At 42.0% G+C, this 26,337-nt stretch overlaps 3 protein-coding genes across 9 annotated transcripts in view; 2 read left to right on the forward strand and 1 right to left on the reverse strand.

Annotated features, from left to right (window-relative positions):
- Window positions 1-7,341, forward strand: part of NADK2 (NAD kinase 2, mitochondrial) — a 34,752-nt gene extending 27,411 nt beyond the window's left edge. For all 3 annotated transcript variants that reach the window (XM_030004722.2, XM_030004720.2, XM_030004721.2), the window contains exons 9-12: window positions 1,022-1,077; window positions 1,161-1,214; window positions 1,669-1,792; window positions 4,482-7,341. In XM_030004722.2, coding sequence (XP_029860582.1) covers window positions 1,022-1,077; window positions 1,161-1,214; window positions 1,669-1,792; window positions 4,482-4,620 — 373 coding nt within the window. In that variant the 3' untranslated portion in view covers window positions 4,621-7,341. The remainder of the gene's footprint in view (window positions 1-1,021; window positions 1,078-1,160; window positions 1,215-1,668; window positions 1,793-4,481) is intronic.
- Window positions 7,342-8,170: 829 nt separating this feature from the next.
- SKP2 (S-phase kinase associated protein 2) lies at window positions 8,171-21,475 on the reverse strand. 5 transcript variants are annotated; one of them, XM_030004725.1, is made up of 10 exons: window positions 21,280-21,475; window positions 20,202-20,464; window positions 17,894-18,005; window positions 17,467-17,610; window positions 16,760-16,894; window positions 15,313-15,411; window positions 13,655-13,782; window positions 11,957-12,008; window positions 11,145-11,252; window positions 8,171-9,954 (listed from the first exon to the last, which is right to left on the reverse strand). In XM_030004725.1, the coding sequence occupies exons 1-10, from the start codon at window positions 21,285-21,287 to the stop codon at window positions 9,741-9,743; spliced, it is 1,263 nt and encodes a 420-aa protein (XP_029860585.1). In that variant the 5' UTR covers window positions 21,288-21,475; the 3' UTR covers window positions 8,171-9,740. The 5 variants fall into 5 exon arrangements, with proteins under 5 accessions (XP_029860585.1, XP_029860591.1, XP_029860590.1 ...); XM_030004731.1 differs by lacking the exon at window positions 21,280-21,475 and adding an exon at window positions 20,054-20,093 and having other exon boundaries at window positions 20,202-20,251; XM_030004730.1 differs by lacking the exon at window positions 21,280-21,475 and adding an exon at window positions 20,054-20,096 and having other exon boundaries at window positions 20,202-20,251.
- A 56-nt stretch (window positions 21,476-21,531) lies between these two features.
- The window catches only part of LMBRD2 (LMBR1 domain containing 2), a 37,116-nt gene continuing 32,310 nt past the window's right edge, over window positions 21,532-26,337 (forward strand). The window contains exon 1 of the mRNA XM_030004723.2: window positions 21,532-21,761. The gene's annotated coding sequence lies outside the window, so the exon portion shown is untranslated. The remainder of the gene's footprint in view (window positions 21,762-26,337) is intronic.

Raw genomic sequence — 26,337 nt, forward strand, 5'->3', positions numbered from 1 at the left:
AGCCTGTGGTTTAGGGGCTTTCCTGGGATTTCAGACCTCCTGGGACTGAGAGGCATTTAAATGTTCAAGTGCCTCCTTCAGCTGCCAAAACTTGCATAAAAGGCTATCTGTTTGAGAGGGAGAACAATTTCAAACTGCATCTCAGTTCCTTGCTAGCATCTGCTCAGGCTTGCAGGTAAGCAGTAAGTGTAAGACAAAGAGCCTTGGACAGCCACCCTCAGCAGCTCTGTAGTCTGTTAGATGTACAGTGGATGTCTGTTGCAGTCTGAGGTGTTTTACTGCCATGACAGAAGTGCTGGACTGAGGATTTTAAAGCTGTATTGAGACCTGGGCAACTGAGATGTTCATGGTACTGCTGCACAGAAGCTGTGATTAGTACCTAATGCCTTTTGAGCCTGGGCACAGGAGGGAGACTTTTTTGGAGTTTAGACTTGGTTCAGACTGAGGCTTTATGCTGACTTCTTGTGCATCCAAGTGTGGCAAATGCAAAAGTGTCTGATCTGACTGTTTCTTTTCTATATATACTGATTCTTGTGAGATTCAAGCCCACACCTTAGGGTACAAAGGCATAATATTTGTAAAAAAGTGTTGGGTCCCATCAATGAGAACTAACAGAAGGAATTAATTAGCAAGAGGTGGATAGAAGGGATAAGAACACACTCAATCTGTAGAAATGTCATGCTTCAGTTTTCTAATGAAGGCTTAAATCAGCAATTATTGGTGTTTTAAGGCAGGAGGATTATTGATAAGGAGACTATATGCTCTTCTTTCCTGAAGACTTCACTTAATGGATTATTAAAGTTTGCAAAGCCACAGGTAGATGTCAAACCAAGAGTTAATTTAAGGCATTATTTTGAAGAAACTGATGTCATGTCACACTTAATAGCATTCTTTATTTTTTTTTCTTCCTGATGTTAAACATAGTTCTTCATCTGTATGCAAGATTTTTTGTTTTGGTTTTGTTTTGTTTTGCTCCCAAGTTGTATTGATTAGCAAATGAATCTTCTACTTCTCTGTCTAGGTCCTATAATATTAACAAGGTAGCACATCAAGCTGTTGAAGAGATCCTTAAGATCGGTGAGTGAACAGTGTGGCATTACTGGCCAAGTTTATAGAAAGATACACCTATCTAATTGGGGCTCTTTCTCTTGGCTCAACAGCTAAAAAGCATGGAAGTTTGACTATGCCATTGAACACGGAACTAGTACAAAAAGGTTAGTGAAAAAAGCAAGATTTCTTTAAGGTATCTTAACTTTGACTAGTTCATTTTGTTTGTACTCATACTCAGCACTGCTTTTGGTATTTTAGCACTCTTGCAATATTAGTCTTTCTTACAAACATTATTTAGGCACTTTTGGTGAAAAATATCTGACCTGATATGAAGGCACTTACTTAGACTTTAGTATGTATAGATCTACAGGAGAGTTTCAGTTCTAAGATTGGAGACACTTAATCACCTGAAGAGAGCTGTTGAGTATTCGTCATGCAATAGAACTGAAGGGAATCTTCTGTAAAATTAATTTTTTTTGCAGGTGAAGGCTATTAAACGTCTGGGAAGACTCAATATTCCCTCTTGGTAGGGAAGCTGCTCTTTCCTGGAGGAATGCGTGTTTCTGAGAATAACTAATTTTCTCTGGAAAAACTAATGGCTGATTTCTCTATTTACAGTAACAAATGATTACAATGAGTCCCTGCTCTACAGTCCAGAAGAACCAAAGATGTTTTTCAGTATTCGAGAACCTATTGTAAACAGAGTTTTCTCAAGTAGCAGGCAGCGTGGCTTCTCTTCAAAGTAAGTGTTGGCTGTAACAGTCACTGAAGAGTTACTTAATTCTGTGTACTTCTCAAAGTAAGAGTAATCCAGGAGTTCCCCTTGAAGTGTTTCAACATCCAGTTTGTGTTTTGAGGGGCTCAAGTATTGTTCTTGTAACAACAGGAAGAAAAAGTTTCCAAATTGTGTTATGCCTTTTTAATGTTTGATCCATGCATAATCTTACAGAATAAAAGAATCTCACTGTGCCCAGTTTTGGGTGTGTGCCATTTCCCTCAGTATGAGACACAGGCATTGACAAACTGGAGTGAATTCAGGAAAGGGCCACTGAGATGATTAGGGAGCCAAAAAACATGGTGTATAAAGGAGAGGCTCAAATGGTGCTTTTGTTTAGCCTGGAGGAGACAAGACTAAGCAGGGTGGATCCAGTTAACTCAGGAGACTGAGTTGAAGTCTTTTCAGAGCAGAGGCAACAGCCATGATGTTTATAGGATGTAAGATTCTGATAAAAAAAGGGAAATTTTTTTCACAGCAAGAATGGTCAGGCAGTAGAACAGGTTGCCCAGAGACTGCTATCGCTGTCCTTGGAGGTACTTAAAACTTGTCTGGGCAAGGCCCTAAGCAACCTAATCTGTCTTTGAAGTAAGGCCTGCTTTGAGTGGAAGGTTGGACTAGATGCCCTTCCAAACTAAATTATTTGGTAATCCAGTCATTTTAACTTAGGGCACTTGCTCCAGGGGAGGTTTAGATTAGATATTAGGAAAAATTTCTTCACCGAAAGGCTTGTCAGGCATTGGAACAGGCTGCCCAGGGAAGTGGTTGAGTCACCATCCCTGGAGGTATTTAGAAGATGTGTAGACATGGTGCTTAGCGGTGTGGTTTAGTGGTGGACTTGGCAGTGTTAGGTTAGCGGTTTGACTTGATGATCTTAAAGGTCTTTTCCAACCTCAATGATTCTACAATTTTGTGATTTTTCTGGAGCTTGCCACAATTAAATATAAACACATGCTACTGTTAGTTATATGTTCAGAATAGCTATGCTGAGGACAATACAGTATCTCAGTATTAATTAAATGTTAATTCAACCTTTTATATCAAAACAAATGTCTAAAGGAGCTCTGACTCAAAGGAGACCTAAGTTCTGCTCCTCTTGAGCCACATCAGTGTTACAACATTTTATGACCTAGTAATAAAGGACATCTCTGGCTACTGGGACTAAATATTACATGTTTGATGCCCACTGTGGATGTGTCATGTCTTTAAATGTTTACTGCTTCATAGTCATTTGAATCTGGGAGTTCTTGAGTAAATCTTAAGAGATAGTAATGAGGAGAGGTTAAAATAGGAGCAAATAACTGCATTTTCATCCATGGATTTTACAGGACTAAGTGTTGTCTTATTTGGAGTCCTCAGCATGGGATATACTATAAAAACTATACTGGAACTACAAACGTCTGCATACTTATGAGGGATATCTGCCCATTTTTCCTCTTTTAGGTAGAATTTGCTGCCTGTCACAGTTGATCTTCAGCTCTTGATACTAGACACCTCCCCATTGCTGTTCTGTATCTGACATAGTAGCTACCCAGAATGAAATGGAGGAGTAGAACATGCCTCCACGTTCTTCTGCAGTGTCCAGACTTGGCTGTGTTTTAGTCATGCACAGGCCAATTAAGCTTTGACACTGTGGCTGTGCTTCCAAGCTTTTCATATTTGTGAAAGATGTGTCTTCCTGAAAATTTAAGTCACTAGATAATTGTTGATTAAATTTTGGAGATCAAAATATTGTCTAGATCAAAGCCTAAGTCAGAAGCAATCAAGCATATCCATATGAGACTGCAGTCTTGCAGCTGCTTTGGCATAACTATTGGTTCCTATCTAGCAATATGAAAAAAGTTTGCAGAACTCTTTATTTAATAGTGTTCTCGCTTTCTACATATGTGAAAGGACGAATTCAAATGGTTGAGTCAATTTTCCTTTTAAAGGTAAGCGAAGAGGAAGATGGTTAGTAGCTCTATTCTGTCTTGTCCAGCTCTAGAAGACCCACCTTAAATTTTATAAGCTTAAATTTATATTTATTACCTTAAAGATATAGTAGGCAAACTCTAATATTGACAGTAATATGCTGCAATATCCATTTATGATGTTGCCTGACAAGCATTCAGACCTTCAACTTTGAAATTACATTCCCTTCTCTCTGTGAATGACTCATGTAACAAAATAGGCTGTATTAATATCTAAATTATTTGAATCTTAAGCATTAATAGTTGAAACCGCATGTTCTACTTAACATGAAGACCATACATTAGAATCATAAGTTAATTGAAAACTTTTCTGTGAAAGATTAAGTAAATCACTATTAAATGGGATCATCAGTAGCTTGCTTTGAAAAATACACCTAAACTGCAGCTTTTGGTATCAAGTGTTATGTTATAGGCTGTCCTCAGACTCTTGGAGCAATAGTGTCCATTTGAACAAGGCCTTAAGTCTTCTCTGGACTCACTGCTAAGTCTATACAAAGTACTGATAGGTTGGGGGATTCTAGTGCTTAGTAGTACACTAAGTTCTTCTCTAAGTATGCTCCTGTGTGATTAAGCATTTACTGACTCACACAAAGGAATGTCCAAGAACCAGTCTTACTCTTCAGATAAATGAAATACTTAATTTTTTTAAGCTATTTTGTGAAAACTTATTTTTTGGGTTTTTGCAGAGTCTGTGTCCGTTCCCGTTGTTGGGATGCGTGTATGGTTGTAGATGGAGGAACTTCTTTTGAGTTCAATGATGGGGCGATAGCTTCAATAATGATTGATACAGAGGATGCACTGTGCACTGTTCTGCTGGAAGAATGAAGGACCCTAGCATCTTCTGCTGAAACAATTCTGGATCCAGAGAGGGAACTCCTGGAGATAGACAGCACATCACAATGCTGCATTATGTTGGAAGTTGGCCTTTTTGTATGCAAAAGCATTCGGAGGAAGCTTGAGATGCTTTTCATTCCTCTGGGTTGGGGAAACCTTAGCCTGATATGTAAGCTCTTTTTGCGTCTGCTGTAAAAGAAATGTATCTGAAGTCTTACCTCTAACTTCAGTGAAAATTGACATTTTAACCTGTAAGGCAAGCATGGAAGAACAGGTAGATGGGTTCAAGTATTAAGTCAGTAGCATTAAATATTCAGATGTACAGTTTTTTTAGTAACAGTCTGGGACTGATGAAACTAAACACCTTCATACATACACTTTTGTAGAAAAGTTGACTGTCAATCTAGCAATTTGATGAAAGGTTATATAGATTTTCATAAATCCTGATGTTGACATAATAGAAATGGAAATACAAACCTTTTGTATGCTTTTCAAAAATTTTACAACTTTGTAGTTTCATACAACTTGTGACAATTTTTTTTTTTTTTTTGCTCTTCCAGTATATTTTCTACTTTGTAGATTTACATCAGAAGTAAAAGTCTGGTTTAATCACATCTTGAATGAGGTAGCTCTTACCTTTTCTCTTTGGCTAGAGAGGGACTTGAAACCCAAGGGTTTTCTTGAGCCCTTTAATAGGACTATACAAACCATAGAAAACATGCTGAAGTATGATATACTTCTTCACTGCATGGATTAGCTGGCTAGCAGGTGTTCGGTCACAGTAGTGCACGTAGGTGGCTATCATTAAGAAAGGTATTTGGCCTTATTAAGTTGAATGGTTTGGAATTTTATGTTCTGAATTTCTTTATAATTGAAGAAGAATGAGATGTGCTGGGTGCTAGTAATTGGAGCGCAAGTTAATACCTCTATCTCTCGCAATTTTCCAAGTATGTGTTTTTAACTCCCCCAGCAATCTTGAAGTCCTATGCTGAATTCTACTGATATTTAATTGGCAACAAATTAATTTTAATTTTACATGCCTCTGATCATGTGTTAGGTAAGCAAGTCAATAATAGGAAAAAAGCTCTGATTATAGAAGAGGAAGTTACTTTTTAGATAATGTTTTAGAGAAACTGTGAACTGCGACTGCCCTTGAAAGTCTCTGCTGATAATTGCATAGGTGGGAGGGCAGAATTTGGCAAAATGAAGATTGCTACAGCAGGAACTTTTCTGCTACATGACTTGAAACAAACAGGTTTTGTCCTGTCTTCTACAGATCTATTTCCAAAAGTGAGTTTTCTTCAAACTACTTTTGATTGAAGAGACTTCTGAAACAGATGTTCTCAGGTCTAATGGAAATGTTCTCCAGTGTGGCCAATCAGTGTATTTATTGCCAACCACAAAATGTAAACTGATCTTTACAGGTGGAGGAAGTGGATAAAGGATTTTTTCCTTCTACTACTTAAGTGTTTGTATTCACTCTAAACCAGAATTTAGAGGAAATTTATTTGACCAGACCGTTCAATTCTAGGAAAATGTGATACTGATGGAGCTTTTTGAATAAGCTAGCACTGTTTGTGTACATTTCACCTTTTAAGTGTGCTGCTGATAGAGTTATTTACACTATCTGCTTGAGTTATCATGATTATAGACCAGAAGGGGAAAATGAAAGTAGCCAAATACTCTTTCAAAACTTGGTAAGTTCAGGAACTATCAGAATAAAGCTCTTAATGTCTAAAATAATCTGCAAAAGTGGTCTAAAGGTAAGGATGCAAAAGACTAATCTTTCTTTAGAAAGTTGGCTGCACAGAGACTAGGGTGTTTTTAGTTATTCCTAATCCATCTGTAACCAGCTAAGGATGGTTTATGTGCCTCTGGTACACTAGTCAATATGCTGTTAAGATTGAAAAAAACCCAAACCACCCACCAACACCATTAACACTAATTTATGACTTCCTAGGACTTTGCTACTGGATTAGATGAGAGGTTTAGGTATTGAAAGGGTCCTTGAATACCTGCATAGACAAATTTACAGCAGAAACCCTGCCCTGACTTACTTAGAGACATTTGTGTGCTGCAATGTTTTAATGGAGACTGATTAGTCTGATCAGGGTGCATACCTCTTAAAGATGCCTGTCATTCCTTATTATGAATGCTGAGACTAAAAGGCAATGTTTTCAGGCCCTACAGACCCAAAGTACGATCTGGTTTAGGGCTTAGTAAGAGATTTCACAGTCAAATTCCTAACTTACTTAGCAAACTAGAAACCTGACCTACTCATGAGTGGCCTCTACTGGTTTTGTCTATATTTAACTGCACTTCCATTGAAGCATTTACTGGTGAATGCTTGATTTAAATAACTAGAATGAATCAGAGATCTATAATAGATAAACAGTAAGCAAAGAAGCGTAGAATCCTTTTTAAGGATCCTTTATCACAAAGGATTGCCGTACAGACAACTTACCTGGTAGACAGTATTTTGTGACAGGACTGAGTATTGGTTTAACACTGATTTCATCTGCCTGGACTGGCAGTGAACTCTGCACCTCTTCTACCTGCTGAATCAAATCCATGGTCTTTTCATTGAGGCCAGTCCACACTGTGTTCTGCTAAACTACACCTGTCATTCTTTGTTTTTGTTTTTGTTTTTTCTTTTTTTTCCAAAGTGGTGTTTATACATTATGTAATAAAAATAAAAAAACTTAACAGATAGCTTCAGCTGTCCTGTGCCTTATTTCAACTTTCAAAAGTGTTTCACGTGCTTAGCTTCTTCTCACTTACTGTGCAGTTTATTTTAAATAATGGTTTCTAAGCCTTCATGCTTTAGGCAAAATGCAGAGACTTACCTATGTAGCTGGTTTTGGTATGGATTGCTTGGAGCTACCAAGTAACTTTTTTTACTTAGGAAAAGGTCAGTGGTGTGTCCAGTACAGCTCCCATCATAACCAACAGACAGAAATATTTGTCCTCTTCCAGCACTGAACCTGGTACTTAAACCAAGTTCAGGACTATTACTTCTAGCTAAAGCCATGCTACTGTCCCAATTCTGTACAAGGTTTTAAGGCACAGTCTATTAAATGCTAAATGTATTGGTGATAACACCCTGTCCACTAAACCACCATTGTTCAGACACTGCTTGGACAAATGTCATTTTTTCACCCATAACACAAAGCTGGTGGCAGGTCAGGGAAAGTGTTGTCCCATCCATCAGTCATTTTGTACACTATAGCAATTCCTTAGATCTTTACTAAATGCAAGAGAAGTTGTATGGAGTTATATTGTGCATAGGAAGAAGAAGCATTTACAATAGTGCTGTGCTGCAAAGACTTCCTTTTTTTCTTCAAGTAATTTAAGGCATAAACCTAAGGCTGCGAACTGCAAAGCAGTAGAATATCCAGTATCCTCCAACCTCCCATCACTTCTCCACTCCAACTTTCACAAGGTATGTTGCCCATTAACTCTTTGAAGGGGCACAAGCCCATTAGTGACTCAAGTGTTACTTACGCTTGGTTAAATTTAATAAAAGACAACATACAACAGATTAACAAGACAATGCTGTATTTATTATACTATAGAAACTCAAGTTAAATATCAAATTGTAGTACTCCTACAATCTTTCCACAGTATTTAATCTGTTCTGTACTACCAGGTACTTATTCCTGAACTCTTCTTCAGATTGAGATGGGAAATACAGTACCTATACAACAGCCCCACAGCAATGCTGTAAGCTAACCTCAAACATCCATGAGTAACCACCTGCTTGCTTACTGCATTCATGGGAATAGCAGCAGCATATTCATGCCCTACACAGGGTGCAAGTTCTACCCCTAGGACTTCTCAACTAACTTATACCTGCTGCAGCTTTCCAGGCTTATGCATGAGGACCCTGATGATAAAGCTAGATCAAAGTTTTACTTAAAGTCACTACTTGTCCCTATCCTTAGTTTGGTTTTGGTTTTTTTTTGACAGTTACTCAGCTTTTCATATATCTTTAAAAAAACCAACACTAGACAGTAGTGGTTAGTGTTACAGGTACAAGAAGTGAAATGATACTACAAACATAAGCTGTTATAAAGGAGAAACTGATGTATTTTAAGTGCACCAAAGCATCTCGTCTATCAGCACTTTTATGCTGTAGTCCCAGGTTTTGGTTTTGGTCTGAGATCTAGAACCATTTGCACCCTCCTCCTGTAAGATTTCTGCCAATTTATCAGTTGCAGTTGAAATATCTGCTTCTTTAAAGGAAGTAAGATAACATTTTAAAGAAGTTTTATCTGAGATCAAGCTCACAGAAGCTACATTAAGGTTCTGTAATACTTGGAAAACTTCACACCACAACATGAAGCAATGATAACCAGCATCTACTTTTACAGATTCTGAATGGGCTTTTCAGACTATATTTTGCTAACAATGAAGAATGCTAAAACCAAGATGCTACCCTTGTGGCCTGCTAAAGGGCAGCTTCACTGTAGCTGCTTTATACTGCTTCTTAAAACAGTACTGAGCTGTCCTTTAGCTGCTTTTGTGTAGACATCTCTTCCCCTATCCACTGTTTTCAGGTTTGATGAATTCAGACTCAGTTCTCTGTTGCTCTCACAAACAATGGATAGCTTCTCATCTTACTATACATCTTGTTTGATTAAGGATTTGAATAGGTTTAATTTGCAAACTTAGACGAAGACAATTCCTTAATAAGCCTTATTAAGATACCTAGCACCTCTACAAGCCGTTTCAGGAGTTGTAGAGCTGGAAGAGCTAACCAAAAGCACTTTTATAACACCTTAGAGCAACAAAAGCTCCATCAGAACCTGCAACAGGTGCTAGAGGCTGATACTGTTTAATTACAATGATAGTATTTTTTAAAATAACTCCTCTGTTAAAAAAAAAAAAAGAGGACTTACAAACTCTACAATTGCTCACAGGTCATGAGATTTCTAAAAGCTTTAAGTGAAAAACTGTAAAAATATTTATGAAACTACATTAAGGCGTAAGACCAAGTTAGAATGCTTTTTACAATAACAGTACTATGATTAAAGGTGCTCCAGCACTCTGCTGCTTAAGGAGCTTCACTACACACAGTGTGTCCATCGCATCCAGTGCATTGTAAATGATCATAAGCCATTAGGATTTCTCAGTGTCAATCTGCATTTGATGCCCCAAATCTCATGGTTCTTTTTACTGCCAACAGTTGGCCTTGCAATACTTGTAAAGTGTGAACAATTGATCTTCATGTTAGGAAGTGTTTCCCTGAGGAGCTGTAGGGAACGATGAGTCACTATTCCAAATACCTGAAGAGTCTTTAATGTTGGAATTTCGCCAAGTTCTCTAGAAAGAGAAAAATAAGAAATTAATCATGAACCTGAAAGCTTTTCTTTGCAGTCTGTGCCCAAAGTAGATAACTGCATTTCTACTAATTTTTTAGAAGTAAAGTAACTACTTAAGCTAAATTCCACTTCCTACTTTTTAAAAGCACATATTTAATTGAAATGAGTTCTCTGTACTGGTAATTCAGGAAACTGTCTGGATAAATTGCTTCTTGCTATTCTCTCACACACAGAGTGAAAACAAACTGGTTCCTCCCCTTTCATTTCCCTGGACTTAAGTATTTAGAACAAGTGGAAGGAATTGCCCCAGATGAAGTTTCAGGATGTGGCTCAGAGGACACAAGCCCCTAAGTACTATCAGTGTCCAATTTGTTATGACGTTTTGGTGAGTAGCCAGCCCTGGCTTCTTGATTGCTTCACTTTTGCCCAGCCATAACGTGAACTGTCTATCCATAAGCAAGTATTAGACAAAATCCAAAGGCAGAGACACACAAGCTATCATCATGACAGCACACACTGCTACAAAAAAGGTTCTTCAGATTCCCATTTTGATAGTCCTATTCCTCTCACAACCTTTTTCTTATTGTTGATCATTTCCTTAGGACTGACATCCTTCCTGAGGGGATTAAGATGGATAGCTGCTATACTAATAAAAGGCAGAAAACCCCCACATACAAGTAACTCTAAGCTGTGTTTCAGTGGCAACCAATAACTGATACACATGCCCACAAAAGCAAAGGAATATAAACAGATTAGCTAGTCAGCAAGTACTGTCAACTCTGTTAACTTTTCCAAAGGACTATACCTTCCTTGCTGCATAACTGAAAGCCTAATATTGACACCAATACTTGTCACTGGCAGGACTGGAACCTCCAGCTGTACCTCACAGTAATGAGTATGAGTAGTACAATGCCATTAAGGGACAACACTATGCATGCACTGTGCAGCAAGTTCCATGAGTGCAGACTGACATCTTGGAAAGATTATCTCAGATACCTTTGGTTCCAGTCTGGATTCTCAAAGGTACATGCTCTAGCAGTCAGGTTATTTTATCTCAGTTCTTTATACCTAATTCCTTATATCACTAAGTTTTCAAAACAGTACTTGCAATACTAAACCTAAAATAAAGCAAGTTAAATTAACTTATTCTCTGTACAAATATCAAACCAAAGCCATTTAGAGATTACTTACACTAAGGCAGCAGGTGATATCTGATAACATCGGCTAAGACACAGATGTTGTAGAAAGATGAGTCGATGAAAATACTGGAAGCACTCAGGCTTTAACATCACACTGTCACTGTACATGACAGCACATGAAATAGAGGTTTAAGGATAAAGCAGCAGTAAATTTAGTATTTCCAAAATTCAGGCTGAGAAATTTAATGAGTATCAACTTTTTCTACCACTGAAGTATTTTTTTTCTCAGTATGGAAGTAACCCATTTTTAGTGTGTGTTGTAAGGGAGGGATTTTGATTTTCACTGAAGAGCAAGTGAAGCAGAAGCTTCTCTGCAGGCAGATATTCTGCAGAACTCATGCCATGAAAAGGCATTTACTTTACACATTGAGATTTCAAAATATTTTCATTGACTAGGTCAGAGCCAAAATACATTTTTTTTTTTTTTTTACAGTTCTATGGCCAAGTAACAAATTTTTATCAGAGCTGAACTAAACCCTCTCTAGGATGCTAGGCTCATAAACTGTATGCATCTAAATGCTTCCTTCTACTCCGCATATTGACTATGATCACTTGTTAGTTAACAAATCCTGTACATCTGTAACATTTATGCTGAGGTGACAAAGAAATCTTCAAGTTAGTTACCTGCTCCGGGTTAGGTCATGCTAGATAGCAAATCTTATGTAGGTTTAGCACAGAAAGTATTTTCTGGTTGTGCAATCCTACACAATCATGCATTATTGCTGTATAATTACTGCACTGCAATAGAACTGGCAATCCCCTGAACCATAAAGATTTAAGGGCTAGCTGCACAGGTCTTCTTACCTCAGATCTAAATGGACGAGAAAAGGACATCTTTCCACCAGTGTTTTAATGTCTGAAAAGAGGTCACACAGAGTCAGCCCATCTTTCAGTAACAAAATGAATGTGCTTTATACAGCCTACTCACTTCCGTACATGTTCATTTGTATCTTCTCTACTGGAACCCCACAACTGAAACGCAACTTTTTGTTAAAAAGATACACACTTGAGACTTACAGCATATAGTTTGTCTATCAAGATACCTTACAGGGACTTTTTTTTAATCCTCAGCAAAACAGATTAATTTAGTCCAAAGAAGTGTCCCAAAAAGTCAATTGCACCAGCAACTTAGCAAGTGAATAATTCAAATGATATTGCTGTAGGAATCTACTGAGACACAGTAATAGTGAGATGCCTGAAATTCTGACATGTAGTGAAAAAAAAAAAAAAAGAAAAGTTTTCCACACATCAAATACCCTTTCAGAGCATCAAGTTCTTTAGGCTTCTCCATTTTTACCCACAGAAAGTTCCTTCCTCATGACAAAGGTATGATTCTCCTGAATTAGACTGTAAATTCTCGAGACCATCTTTTCATTGTCTGCAAATAGCATAGAATCACCTGTGGCTCAGATATCACCTAAAAGGCCACTATTATTAGCAAGGTGCTAATCAACATGCAAGAGGATTTTGGTATTTCAGAATTCACATGCAAAACTAAAGAAAACAATTCCTAAATTATGATGATTAGTGAAGTACTCAAATCTTATGCCTTATAAATTGCACGGAAAAAGAGAAAAATTACTCATAGAAAGTGTTTTGCAAACAGAAGAGCTCCGCACATTGTCTCTAATGGTCAGATCAACAGAAGGTTCAAATTCCTGATTTGAATGAGATTATGTAGCATGTTTGTTTATGGGTTTTGGGCTGAGATAAAAAGATGACTAGTGTATTTCCACACAAGGGAATGCATGCTGAGGTCTATGTGACATCTAAACAGAAAAAAAAGAGAGGTCACAGCCTGTGTGTCACCTACTGGCTTGTCATCATCACATTTGCTCACTGAGAAAATTAATTTCTCTTTACCACCAAAGCTGTTTCACCCTTTCTCTATGCTCTTGCCCATTTTTTTGTGCCCTCTCCTCAAATCTACATTTCTCTGCATTTTCTGTTAGCCTGCAACTTTACTGTAGTTTTCCTCCTAGAACTATTAGCAGGTAAATAGTTAATGTTGACTACTGAGATTATTTGCCTTCCAAATTAACTGGTATCTGTAGGACATCATGTCAGGCTGAAACTCAAGTAGTCACTATGACTGTTCTCTTTTGGAAGATGCCTTTAGCAGCAACAATAGCAGAAGCTTAAGAAGGGTCCAAGAACAGTACCTGGAAGGCTAATTCACAGTTCATGGTGGAATTACGGGATCCAGTGTATCCTGCTTCCAGGACTTACTTGAGAAGTAAGGGCTGTACCTTTCAACTGAAGATGAAATAAGCTTTCACCTGACTATTTTTAAAATCAGAAGACAAATCATCTCACCCCTCATGACTGAGCCAAAGACACGAGTAAGATTCTCTGACAGCAAGAACATCAAGCTATACAGAGCACAAAATCAGTGTTAGTGCATGATTTTTCTATACACACAGCAGATGCCAACCAGAAGAAAATATAAAGCCTGTTGCTTTATCCCATAGTGGGATAAAGGTTTGCCATGCTGCTATTTACCTGGTATTTGTAGATTCTGTCTGTATCCACTTAAATTTAATTGGGTTACTTTTGAAGTAATATGATTGACTGCTGCTTTGACATGGGTGGCGGTGAAGTCACACCAGGACAAGTTCAGCTCCTCCAGCCTACACACAAATAAACAAAGAGTTGTTTGGAAGAATGACTGAAACAGTCTGAGTTCTGATACTATCTATTACAGTTGATACTTGTAAGACAAAAACTTGTAACACACCTACTTCCTGTATTCATGACTACAAATTTCACTATGACAATAATTAAGCACCAGAGCAGATTGCCCAGCAAGGCTGTGGAATCTGTCTTTGAAAGTTTTCAAGATGCAACCAGAGAAAGTCCTCATCAACCTGGCCAGTGCTGACTTTAGACCCTGCTCTGGGCAAGGGGTTGAAGTGACTTCCCAAGGCCACTTCCAATTGGAACGATTCAATTGGAATCAACTTAGGAAGTGAAATGGTTCTCTCTGGGGACTGCCGCAGGGAGACACTGTCTTTTCATCTTGCTTCTGGGTTTGTGACCTGAATCTGTTACTACTGAACAGATGTTCACATTGAGAGAAAAAAAAGGCTATCCACTATTAGCATTGGTCAGATGATGAATTAATCCTAATTAGCAAAAAATACTTCATAGTTTTACGTAAGCATTGGCCACACTGTGACCTTAACTCTGTTTACATGCTTGATTACCTATAGCCTCTCACCATTCCGGGCTGGGACAAAGCGTTTAGTTTTGTGTGCAGGTGTTGTAGATGTAACCAGAGGACAAAGACACAGTGAACAACACAATGACAGCATTTAGCTGGCAATCTCTATGTAAAAGAAAAAAACAGTTAAATTGCCACTAGCATTCCTAGCATCAGGTTTGCCATCTGCTATTCACTGTGCAGACTGCCATTCTCTAAAGAGCTCATGATCCAAGTAATCAAAGCAAGCAATAGAAAGCATTATCTACCCATGAGAGGCAGAGAAAGATTAAGCCTGTCTGTCCAGAACTTGCAGTTTGATTAAAAGCATGCTTTTGCAGAAGCAAAGATTAAGCAGATTGCCCAGTATCTCACAGGAAGTCAGCAGAAAGATCAGGATATAAATCCCAGATTGACTGGGGCTCAGTTCAGTGACTTCCTGCCAGCAGATGGTTTAATCACTGGAGCTGTCAATCTGAACACAGTGCTTCATAAAGTAGAAGGTTACTGAAGGATTATTCTATCATGGATGGAAAGGCACAATGTTTTCTGCCATTCATGCTGTACTCTGATTGCAAAGGGAGCTCTGGGACTCCACTTTTCAGTTTCAAAACACACACTTCCACTGCTTTCATTAAGAAAATCAAATTTACATGATAATCAAAGAAATATAAATGAGGTTTACCTGCCAACAAGACTTCCTTTAAGGATAATTAAGGAAATTCATTAAAAACTACTGAAGTACATCTTTGCTATCAAAGAAGAAAATACACTGATGGAAAGAAACTGACTATTCAGCTAATAATCAACCGTTAGGCATTTAGGAACAGAAACAGGCTCATAAAAAAAGGTATTAGGAGACAAGTACAATTGGGATGCCTACGGAAAAAAAATAAAAAGGATCCTTTTTCTCAGGAATAGCAGTAAGCAGGAAGAGCAAAAACTATTTTTGTCTTACGTAGAACAGCTGTTCAACATCAGCTTCAAGGCTGCTGCAGAAAACCCTGAGCACCCACAGAGATTTAGTCGCATCAAACTGGGATTCTTAGCAATGCTCCTGTAGAGAAGAAAAAAGAAGAGTCTGATAAAATTTAAATGTTGGAACATTGCTTGTGTTGCTAGGGTGTGTGACTGTTTTTAATAGCTAAGATCCCAGGCGGAGAACTATTCGTTAAACATGCAGCACTGCATCTTTAGTAAACTGACCAACCTAGGAGTCACTAAGGATCTCAATTCTGTACTTGCTGCATCAAGGCACAACTTCCAAAGGGTTACTTGCCTATTTACCTGACCTTCCTGACAAGTCCGCATGTGTATGAACTGCTAAGTTTAAAAGGAAACATTTTCTTTTCACCCTCTCCTGTTGTATGCTGTTAAACACACACCATGGCTTATTACAGATGACTATACCTCTACAAACGACAACGCAATCATCCCATTTCTGAAGTCACCCCTCTGCAAGATGGAAGTTATTCCAGAACAAAACACGTGTCCAAATAGCATCCCCCCAAATGCATCTGTTTGCAAGACTAGAGCAGACATGCAGTTCGCAAAACCTGGAAAAACCCTTACACCCAGTATCTACATTTGTACACAAGACAATAAAATTCCATCATTGGTGCCTAATTAGTACCCAATTTTCAGACACTTTTAATCTCGTATCAAAAGCTAAACTATATTGGTTTATTCATGCTCTGTTTTTTTTTTTTTTCTTCCCTCTGGTGTGAGGAAGGCATCAGAAAGCTCAAAAGTAGAAAGCAGGACACCTGGAGTCTCTGCCATCTGACCTATTATTAGTCCCTGGCACCTTCACCTCACCTGATGTGATTGAAGAGGAGGTGGAATGCACAACCATTAGTGTCTTTCCAGTTTAACCAAACACCAGTTCACTTGTTTGACAGAATCCATAGTTTTCCAGACACTTACGAGTGAAGTTCAACAAAGAAGTGAGAAATAGTGCAGAAGCACAATGAGCATCTGGCAGGAGAGCTGTTGAGACCCCATAAAATAGAAAAGAACCTGTATGCCAAACACAAAGTTATCTTGGGAGCACAGAAAGGGGTAAATAAAAGTAGCTTTGCTGTACGGCTTGGCTGCAGGAACAGACAATGGACACAAACTCTAGAGAGATGAGCAGTTTCTCCAGGCTCACCCTACTCTGGAGAATGAAAAAAAACAAACACTCTTCCAGAGGGGTGTTTCCTCCTCACCTCAACTCCGGGAGGATAAAGAGGAAACAGGCAGCTCATCTAGCCTGCCAGCTAGCTCTGTTATGTGCCTAAAACTGGCCATTTCAAAAGACTCCCACAAAGAACAACTCTCAGCTGCATTCTTTTGCTAGCCTACACAAAATGATAGCACCAAACAGAAGGTATTTACTGAATATTCCCAAACATGTCACTCACTTGATGATGTCATCAGAAAGCACTAGTCCCTCCAAGCTGAGGTTCTGCAGCTTTTCACACCGACAAAGAATACTCTGGAGATCTGCAGCAGACACCGTGCAGTTCGACAAATCCATATGTTGAACTCTGAGAGGTCTAAAAAAGGAGAAAGGCAGGTTACTAAAATTGCATTGAAACCTGCTCCACAAAATGCCCATACCATAAATGTACCCCATACACTGAAACCGTGAAAAGCTTGCAGAAAATAATTATACTGCTGTATTCAGCTGCACACTGGACATTCTACTAAGCTCACTGGGCCTACTGTTAAGCTACCAGCCAAAACTGCAGAACTCTTATCTTCAAAGCATTTACAGGATTCATCGTAACACCTGAAAGTCTATCCTGCTGGAGTGAAATAATTTTTTTGAGCTTCCCATATTAAAAATGCTGGAGATGATGACAATTCTTGGTTCTACAGATATAAATTGCAATCGATGATGGTGCTTGATACTTCCAAGAATCCTATTAACTTGGTTTAAATAACGGACAGGTGAACGCAGATCCTCTTAATTCAACACATGCCTAACCATTGATCAGCTCTTCCACACTCCAGAGACAGTACAAATGCTACTACCAGTGGAGACCTTAAAACAAAAAATACACAGAGAAACTGTGAATATTTGAGACATTGTTTCAGGATCCAGAACATGCAGAAAAAACCTTACTTGCTTGTTTTAAACAACGGATTCCCAATACAAGATCTTGGGCAGCGGAATACAGTAACACCTGCAGGCAGCAACTGTCCAATCACTCCTGGCAGCAGACTTCCACCAGTCAGATCGAGACTCTGCCAGAGAGATTCATCAAACCTAAGGCACAGAATTTTACTTGTTAGTGAGTTAGAAAGGGTCAGAACTATGAGTACAACCACAGAAAGTTTTAAGTGTCATGAAAGACTGAGAGGAGGCAAAGCTATTTAGTAGAATTTACTAATGTAAAAATATGTGAACCGTCTTTTGATTATACATACATATAACCCACATACAGCATAAATTGAATTATACATGAATAAACAAGATAAGAACCAGATCATTTAACAGTCTATGGAAGCAAAGGTTTTCTTAGTACCAAATGATGAGAAGTAATACTTACGAAAGACAATGCCATCTCTTGCAAACCAGGGAAACTTTTAGCAAGTCATTTAGGGGCAAATATGCAAAGATTGCCAAAAGCAATTCATCTGGAAGTGTATCCCAAAAAACACCTTTAGGGAAAGAGCAAACGTGTTCTAGTTAAAGCTGGTTCATTTTTGCCTGCTGATCAGATGCCTTGTTTAGCTGGGTTGTTAAAAGCACCTCTACAGTCTTGCTCTAGGCTATATAGACATCAGCCCACTACTCATCCCCCTTTCAGCTCTTCCTTGTAGGAAGACATTATTACCATCTTTACCTAGGTATGACTGGCAAATCCAAAACTTTCCGTAACATTGTCCTGGTTTCAGCTGGCACAGAGTTAACTGTCTTCCTAGTAGCTGGTACAGTGCTATGTTTTGAGTTCAGTGTGAGAAGAATGCTGGTAACACACTGATGTTTTCCGTTGTTGCTAAGTAATGTTTACACTAAAGTCAAGGATTTTTCAGCTTCTCATGCCCAGCCAGCGAGAAGGCTGGAGGGGCACAAGAAGTTAGGACAGGGGACAGCCAGGACACCTGACCCAAACTGGGCAAAGGGATATTCCATACCATGTAACATCATGTCCAGCATATAAACTGGGGGGAGTGGGGCTGGGGGGAATTGCCACTTGGGGACTAACTGGGCATCAGTCAGCGAGTGGTAAGCAGTTGCATTGTGCATCACTTGTATATTCCAGTCCTTTTATTATCATTATTATTATTATTGTCATTTTATTAGTGTTATCATTAGCATTGTTAGTTTCTTCTTTTCTGTTCTATTAAACTGTTCTTATTTCAACCCACGAGTTTTACTTTTTTTTCTGATTCTCTCCCCCATCCCACTGGGTGGGGGGAGTGAGTGAGCAGCTGCGTGGTGCTTAGTAGCTGGCTGGGGTTAAACCACAGCAAACTTCAACTTAGTATACATACTAAAGCTATGGAAAAACAATTTCCCTGAAAAAATGACAATAATCTTTATTCACATGCTCATTTTGGAAACAAGAGCACCTCAGTTACTTCCTTTATATTCTGAGGCTTGTATGGTCCTTTCCCCCCCCCCCCCCAGCTGAAACACCCATCCTTCCTGTGCATGTCAGGCTCCCAGAAGGGAGTCCAAGGTGAGCTATGCTTTTGCATGGTGCATGGAAAAAAGCTGGTACTGCAAACTGCTCCTTAAAACATGCACGCTAACTACCACCCCCGCAAGAATTGTCTGAAAGGATGTGGTGTGACCTCAACTTCTCACAAGTAGATACAGGGCTCCAGAAGGTGTTGCCATTCACATGGGAGATTTCGGGGTGGTGGTGCTCAACAGCTGCCTATAACCCAGTACTCTGTCTTATTTAAAAGCAGGGTTGTCTGAGGGCATTCCCACCTTTCATATGACAGCCTAGTAACCGGAGAGAGCCAGTTCTTTATTTTGCATTCTGTAGTCGCTTCACACTGAAAATATATATTGATACCAGGCAAAGGAACCCAGCATCCTGTAACCCCTTCTTCAAGTGCCCCAGGTCTTCAGGTTACAGCCCTGCTCTTTGCTTGCCAGTCCCCATCTAGCCCAGGAGCCTGATGCCCTTTGCTGCACCTTCCCTGTAGCTCTCTGGCAAGGTCCCTTGCATTGCTGGCAGCTCAGCTCCAACATGAGCAGAGATGCTGGCCCTCTGGCATACCTCAGCCAGCACTGCGAGAGATGTGGATCTAGATCCCTTTGGTCTCGAGGACCAAGTATCTTGCTTCTTAGATGCTTAAGTGAAGAAAAAAAAAAAAAAAAAAAAAAAAATCAAGCCCCCCTGGGTTTCAAAATTATATTGGGGAGAGCAGCGCCAATTGTCCATATTCATCTGGCAGCCACAGCTGTATTTTGTGAGGAGCCTGGCCCCGCTTGGTATGTGGTGAAACACCTCCTGGAACGGGTCCATCAGGCAGAGCAACAGATGCAGCTCAGGGCCCAGCTGGGCCAAGGTGCCACCCAAGTCCCAAGCAGCGAGAGCAGACAGACACAGGGACATGCAGCACAAACCCCCAGCACACAGACGGGGGCTGGCGGGGCTAGGCAGGAGCCAACCGTGGCTTACGTGGGCCACAGTTCTGGAGCCAGACACGCCACCTCTGCTTAAAGGCTTACATAAAACAGGACTTACCAGCCCAAGCCTGAAACCCACTAGATCTAGAAGTGATACTCTGCTGGGAAAGAGCAAAAAAGGCAAAGAATACAGTACTAAAGACTTGTGATGCCCACTCTCCATCTCTGCTGAAGGGTGAACGAAACCTGGACCAGGGTGACCGTACCTGACTCTGCCTCTTGAAGCAGCCGAGACCGGCGCACAATGACGAAGTCCTTTTCCTTCTCCTTCACCTTCGGCCGTTTCTGAGGAGGACCGGGCGACGACACCAGCAGGTCCTGGGGCGTGTTTTCATTGCCCAGCTTGTCCTTCTTAAGGACTGACACTCCCACGCTCGAGAGAAACTCCGAGGTCTTGCTGGAGTCCCAGTCCCAGGTGAAGCTGGTGGAAACGTTGCTGCTGGAGGACGGGATCTCCCGGAGGTGTTTTCTGCGAACCCGGCAAAACCCACAGGCTCTGAAGGTACCACCAGACCGGCACCCAGCACGACGCGGGGCTCCTCGCACGGAAGCACCTCGCACCCACGCGCAATCCGCATCCCCACGCGGCGCCAGTAACTGGAATTAGAACCGCGGGCGCTGGAAGCAGGCGCGCTCCGCCGGGCAGACTCACGCCCACAGCCCTGCGGGGGTTAAGCGCGCCCCGTTCCCGGGTGGAGGGGGCCGGGACACCGGCGAACGAGGCCGGTCGAGGAGGCGTGCCGCCGGGCGGCCTGCCCCTGCGCCGGCGATGCCAGCGCGGCCGCGGAAGGGGCCGGCGGCCGGCACCCGGCCGGCAGGGACCGGGCGGGACGGCGGGAAGGCCGCGGGGGGGCGGGGGGGATGCGGCGCGGCGGGAGCCGCTCGCACCGGCGGGGCGCGGGGCGGCGCGGCGGGAGGGAGGCAGCGGCGCGCTTCCGCGCGTGGGACCGCCCCGCCCGCCGGCCCTGCGCGGGCACCTCGTGGACCCACCCGCGCACCCCTCCCCCCCCCCCCCCCCCGCGAACAGCCGGGGGACCTCCAGAACCCATGCCTGCTCCCCCGGGACCCGTGGACGCTCCGGACTCCCCGGCGTTCCCACGCACACCCCTCCACCCCCGGGCGTGGGGGGGACGACACGCGGGACACCCGCGGCCGCCCCCGCGCGAGGGCTCACGCACAGCCCGGGCACCAAGCGCGCGCTCTCTCCCACCCCACCCCAGCCCAGCCCACCGGCGGGGACGGCGTTTTAGGCGGCCAGCGCTTTCCCCCGCCCCCTCCCCGTACCTGTGCATGGCGGCGGGTGCATCGGTGGGAGCGCCACGCACCGCCGGGCCGCCGCGCGCGCCGCGCTTTCCGCCACCGCGCCGTCCCGCTGCGCGCGCGGGCGCGGGCGGGCATCCCCGCGCCGGCCGGAAGCCGGTGGGCGCCCGCTGCAAAGCCTGTCGGGAATTGTAGTTCGCCGCCCTCCTTTCTCCCCCGCCAGCCGCCGCCTGCGCGCGGAGGGGCCGTACCCACAGTACCTTGCGCCCGCCTGCGGGGCGGGGGCGATGACGACGTCGGCGCCGCCGCTGGGGACGGAGGGCGGTTGGCGAGGGGCAAATGTCGGCGGCGGCGGCCCCCGTCGCCCTGACGCGGAAGGAGCCCGGCGCGGCCGCCGCTCTCTGGCTGGCGATCTGAACCCTCGCGTGGAGGCCGGCGGCAGCGAGGATGGAGGGCGGCGGTGCCCCGCGAGGGACCGGCTGCTGAGGGGGGGGGCTCTGGCTGTGGTGAGGGAGGGGCGCGGCCCAGGGCACCGGCAGGCGGCGGCGCGGGCCCCGGGGCGGGCGAGGGAGAAAGAGGGAGAGGAGGTCGGCGGGGCGGCGCGCCCGCCGGGGGTGCCGCGGCGCCGAGTCACGGCGGGGTGGGGGCGGCGGCGGCGGCCTGCGCGGGGCCGGGCCGGGCGCGGCGCCGTCGGGAGGGGCGGGTGCAGCCGTGTCCCGCTCTCCCCCCGCCACTGTCCCCGGGGCGCTCCGAGGGGGGGCCGTGACCCGGGTGGGAAGCGGGGAGACCCCCCCGGCGCGCCCCGGGCTCGTTTTGAGTGGTAAGTGGAGGGCAGGGGCGAGGGGGGCAGGAGGAATCGGCGTGTTCGTTTGTCTGCTGTTGGCCCCTAATTTTTTCCTTCCTGCAGGGACCCCGGGCGCGTACCTTTAAGACATGCATGTTGATGTTTGTTTAAGCGACTGCGCGCTTCGGTTCCGTGCGCCTTGCAGACCAACGGACTTACAGTCATCAGCTTTAACGGCTTTAATGTGCAGGGGCAGTGTCTGGTTTGGAAGACCAGAATCGCGCTGACAGCGACATTTTACCCTGAAAGGTTTTCCTGCGTTTTGGAAACGCCTTCACTGCGAAGGCCTGAAATTGAGGGACCGCCAATGTATTCTGGTTCTGTCCCTAACCGCGCTAGTTTAAACTCTGCAATCTTTTCACTCCGTGCTTGAGAGTTTTGCCAGGCTTTCTTTCGGCAATGCAGCTCTTCATGCTTTTTCTCCAAACGACTTGTTTTGAAATTGGTGGGGATGGAAAACTAATTGTGAACACACCTACAGTTCCGCTCTTAGTCAGCCACTTGCTTGTAAATACTGTCCTTTGTTTACCGCATAACAATGGAGAGACGTGCCTATAAAATTGAAGATGGTAATGGAACACATGGTAAATCGAACACAACTACTAAGTCAGATATAGACAGTGATGTGACTCAAGCTAGCATTCATAGAATCTTGAAAAGGAATTTGTGTTAACCTTTTCCAGTTTTAACTGAAGTCATGGAGCAGTTGTTTAAAGGTTCTTTAAGTGGATAATCAAATGAGAGAGAGGTGGTTTTTTAGTTTAAAAAAAAATAAGCTGCTTATATTTAACCTGTTCTGCAGGCTCTTTTCTTTGTCAATCTTTTCACTTTTCTCTGTTAATGTGTGGGAAATTGGAAGAAGAATTTGCCGAAAGGGATAAAATCCAATTATTTTTTAAAAAGCTCTGAATTACCAAATAGCCTTAAGTTTGCCTTTAATGCAATGTTAGGGTTGTAATCATGTGATTGACTGCCTTACTGACACCTGTTTTGTGTGAGTGCATTAGTCTGGCAGCCCAGGTAGCAATTTCTATTCTTTTTTTAGATTCTTGTTGCGAGTGTGCAGCTTTCATATCGGATTCTATTTTAGTTCCTCCAGGCACGTTGTTTTCTTCAATATGTTATTTCCACAGCACTCCCCTAAACCCTATGAAAGCATCAACCTCTGTGGTACTTCATATCCTTTATTAGAGGACAAGACAGCGCCATGTAAAGCAAATAAATTTCCCGTGGTTTTGTACTGATGGTTCCTGCTTGCTTTTGAACACAAAAATCTCCATGTTCCTTGGTCAAGCATTTGTCTTTTATTTAGTGCTTCTGTGGAGAACGTAGTCTCCCACCAAATCAAAGAATACTGCTATTTTGGATGGAGTCAGTGCAGGATTTTATTATTTTTTTCTTGTCATTAGCAGATACAAAACTTGTTTCCCTAAATATTGATACACGATCAATTAAATATTTAGTCAATTTAAAATCTTTTCTTCATTGCAAGATAGTTGAAATTATAGGTACTAATGAAATATTAACCAGTACATAAACTGACTAGTGTTTCTTAGGAGAACAAAGCTATGCAAATTACCTTTTCTTGATTAATCTCAGAGGTTATTTCTCCCAAACAGTACAATCGGATAACTTTTCTGGTCGGTTTTCTCGGGCAGTTCATAGCTATTTTCTTTCTTTAGGTAGTTTTCTCACTGTGCTGAGATAAAGCAGCTCTTCGTCTGTCTCTCATCTGCTTATAAATACTTACTATTTTCCTGAGCTGCAAGGGTCAATGTGTAATAAGGAAGTAAAAAAACCACCCATGGCCCCCCCCCAAACCCAAAACCAAACAAATAAGAAACCCAAACAACACATTAAACAGACCTGGATATGAAAATGGCTGAAGGGTTTATTTTTATTGTTGCTTGCTTGGCCTCTTGTTCTTCTCTAAGATTTCTAAAAAGTGAAGTTAGCCCATTTTGTTGTTTAAAGGTGGAAGTGTCGAGGGCTCATCGTACGGGGCGGTTCTGTCAGTCCAGAAGGTTTAATCATGTCTGTGAAGTGAAGTCGTACTTTAGGATTCTGAACAGCATGGTTTTGCAGAGTAGGGCAGGCTTCAGAAACCTATCACAGGTGTTGTGGTATACCGTTTTTCTTCTGCCAAGTGCAATGTGATGGAAGAAAGTCGAGAGGAACTAGTAGATTATTCCCTGGTAGAAAAGCAAAAGGTCATTACTGAACTGGCAGTTGATATTTTGCTGGAGACGGCATCTTTCAGTTTATACGTGCCGCCGAGTTGTGAATGCAGCTTGAGGTGGGAGATGCTGTCGCACAGATGTTCCTTTTGGTATGCTATGGCTCTTGCTCAGTTTTGTCTGTTACTGTCTTTGATATCTCTTTCATAGCTTGGTAACTTCCTTGGGGACAGGTTTTTTTCAGATGTAATTATGGTGTTCAAAATACAGAGTAAGGCAAGGAAATACCTAGCTGCTTTGTTATTCAAGTGTTTTAACTGAAATACCCAAGATTTCTAGAAATGTAACTTTTCCAAATCTGTTTGATGATCTTTACTGAGAGTACTTCAACAAAAAAAAACAAAGGCTGTAGTATTCTAGAAATGGCTGAGGTACCAAAGATACAAAACCCAGAAGCATGGTGGCTGTCTTTATTACTAATTTTTGAAGGACAGGGAGAACTACAGATTGGCAGACTAGTCTGCTTCCTTTTGAATTAATGAAAAAAAATTTGGAACAAAAGCTATTTGTAAGCATCTAGAATACAATAGCTGAGTAAAAGACAGCATCAGTTTGTCAAGGACAAATTGTTTAAGAAATCTAACTTACTTCTCTGATAGGCCTACTATATATGAAAGGATCAGTTGATGTCTTATATTTGGTCTTTAATAGGACTTCTGTTTTCTGTTTCTCAGGATGTTTTTGTTGGGGAAGAACAGTTGGGAACAGCTACTGCTGTGATTGAGGAGGCCAGTCCCTTGTCAACTACTCTTTGTGATTTTCACAGATTTTCTGTAATGAAATAATGTGATCATTAAAACTTAAGAAGGCATAAAGCTAGGAGGGATTGCAGACCTTTTTGGGTGTAGTAGTGGAAATCAAAATGCTTTGAATATTCAGAAACCTGTGGGGTGGGAAAGGGTACAAATGAGTAGAGTTTTGTGCCTGTGCTTAAGAAGGAGCAATCAACTACATAAATACAGGATAGAGGACAGTGTTGTGTTTCTTAGAAGGAAAGAATTTGGAGGGCATAATAAGCTGAATATGTGAAGGGGACAACATACAGGTTATACTTCTATTTATACATTTCAGTAAGGCATGTGAAGCAATGTTTACTCTCAGTTCAGGCCTTCTCAGGCATTGGCTGGGATACTGCATGGGTTCCAGCTCATTGTAGAAGGAAGTGGGTAAGCTGGGGAGAGTGTCAAGGGCAGCAGTGAGAATCCGCAGAAAGTGTGATATTTGACTGGGAAGGATTGAAGCACCAATTACATTAGTCTGCAAAATGAACAATCTGCTGGTAAAATGCTTTCCTGCAAAGTTTGAAAAGAATAGAACTGTGATACAGTCTGATCTTGGATTTCTAATTAAAGGGGTATTGGAGTTGACTTTAGTGAGACCAAGGTCCTTTCTTCACAGTTATGCTTTACTCTTTTTAGCCCTTTTTTAAGAATATAATATTGGAATGTCTTTGTTGTTGAATTTGGTGCTATATAAAAGCTCTAAGGAAGTGTGGTTTTTTCATTCTCTGCTGTTTCATTTCGTAACTTGAGTATTTCTGTACCAGGCAGAGTAGTTAGTTCATTTGTAATGTAGATGGTCATGAGGTTAGTCTTGAGGTTGGGAACGTAATTTAATACTGTCGATAGTAGGAAGTCTCCAAGGGAATTAAGTGTGAACTGAACCCTTCATGGTGCTTGCAAAGAGTTATTAGCTGGGTTTTGACTCTAGAGGGTTTCGTGTCAGAATTTTGAAATGTATGTTCTGTATGGGGGTAACCACACCCTTCCATTCACAAAATTAAAAACTTACTGATTTTGTCTATGTCTGAAACAAAGCAAGAAAATCCTAAGCCTACACAAGAGCATGTTCTTGTCTTTTATTGGTTAAATTGCACTTCCAGTGCCAGTATTTCAGCTTTTGATCTTATTTGTATTAATAATCCATAGCTGCCTTACTCTCCAGAAACAGAGTATGCCAATAGATGCTCTGCTCTTCCCTTCAGAATGAGGAATTTTGTTA

Source organism: Aquila chrysaetos, chromosome Z, assembly GCF_900496995.4.
Source record: "Aquila chrysaetos chrysaetos chromosome Z, bAquChr1.4, whole genome shotgun sequence".
NCBI classification, from domain to species: Eukaryota; Metazoa; Chordata; class Aves; order Accipitriformes; family Accipitridae; genus Aquila; species Aquila chrysaetos.

What these genes read in the sequence shown, in the direction of transcription:
- SKP2 (XM_030004725.1), bottom strand. An exon ending in CTTTCTGATGACATCATCAA is followed by an intron (nt 15,412 to 16,759) that starts GTGAGTGACATG and finishes TCTTCTCTACAG; the next exon opens with GAGCATTGCTAAGAATCCCA. An exon ending in ATGTTGAACAGCTGTTCTAC is followed by an intron (nt 13,783 to 15,312) that starts GTAAGACAAAAA and finishes ATTTGTGTGTAG; the next exon opens with GCTGGAGGAGCTGAACTTGT.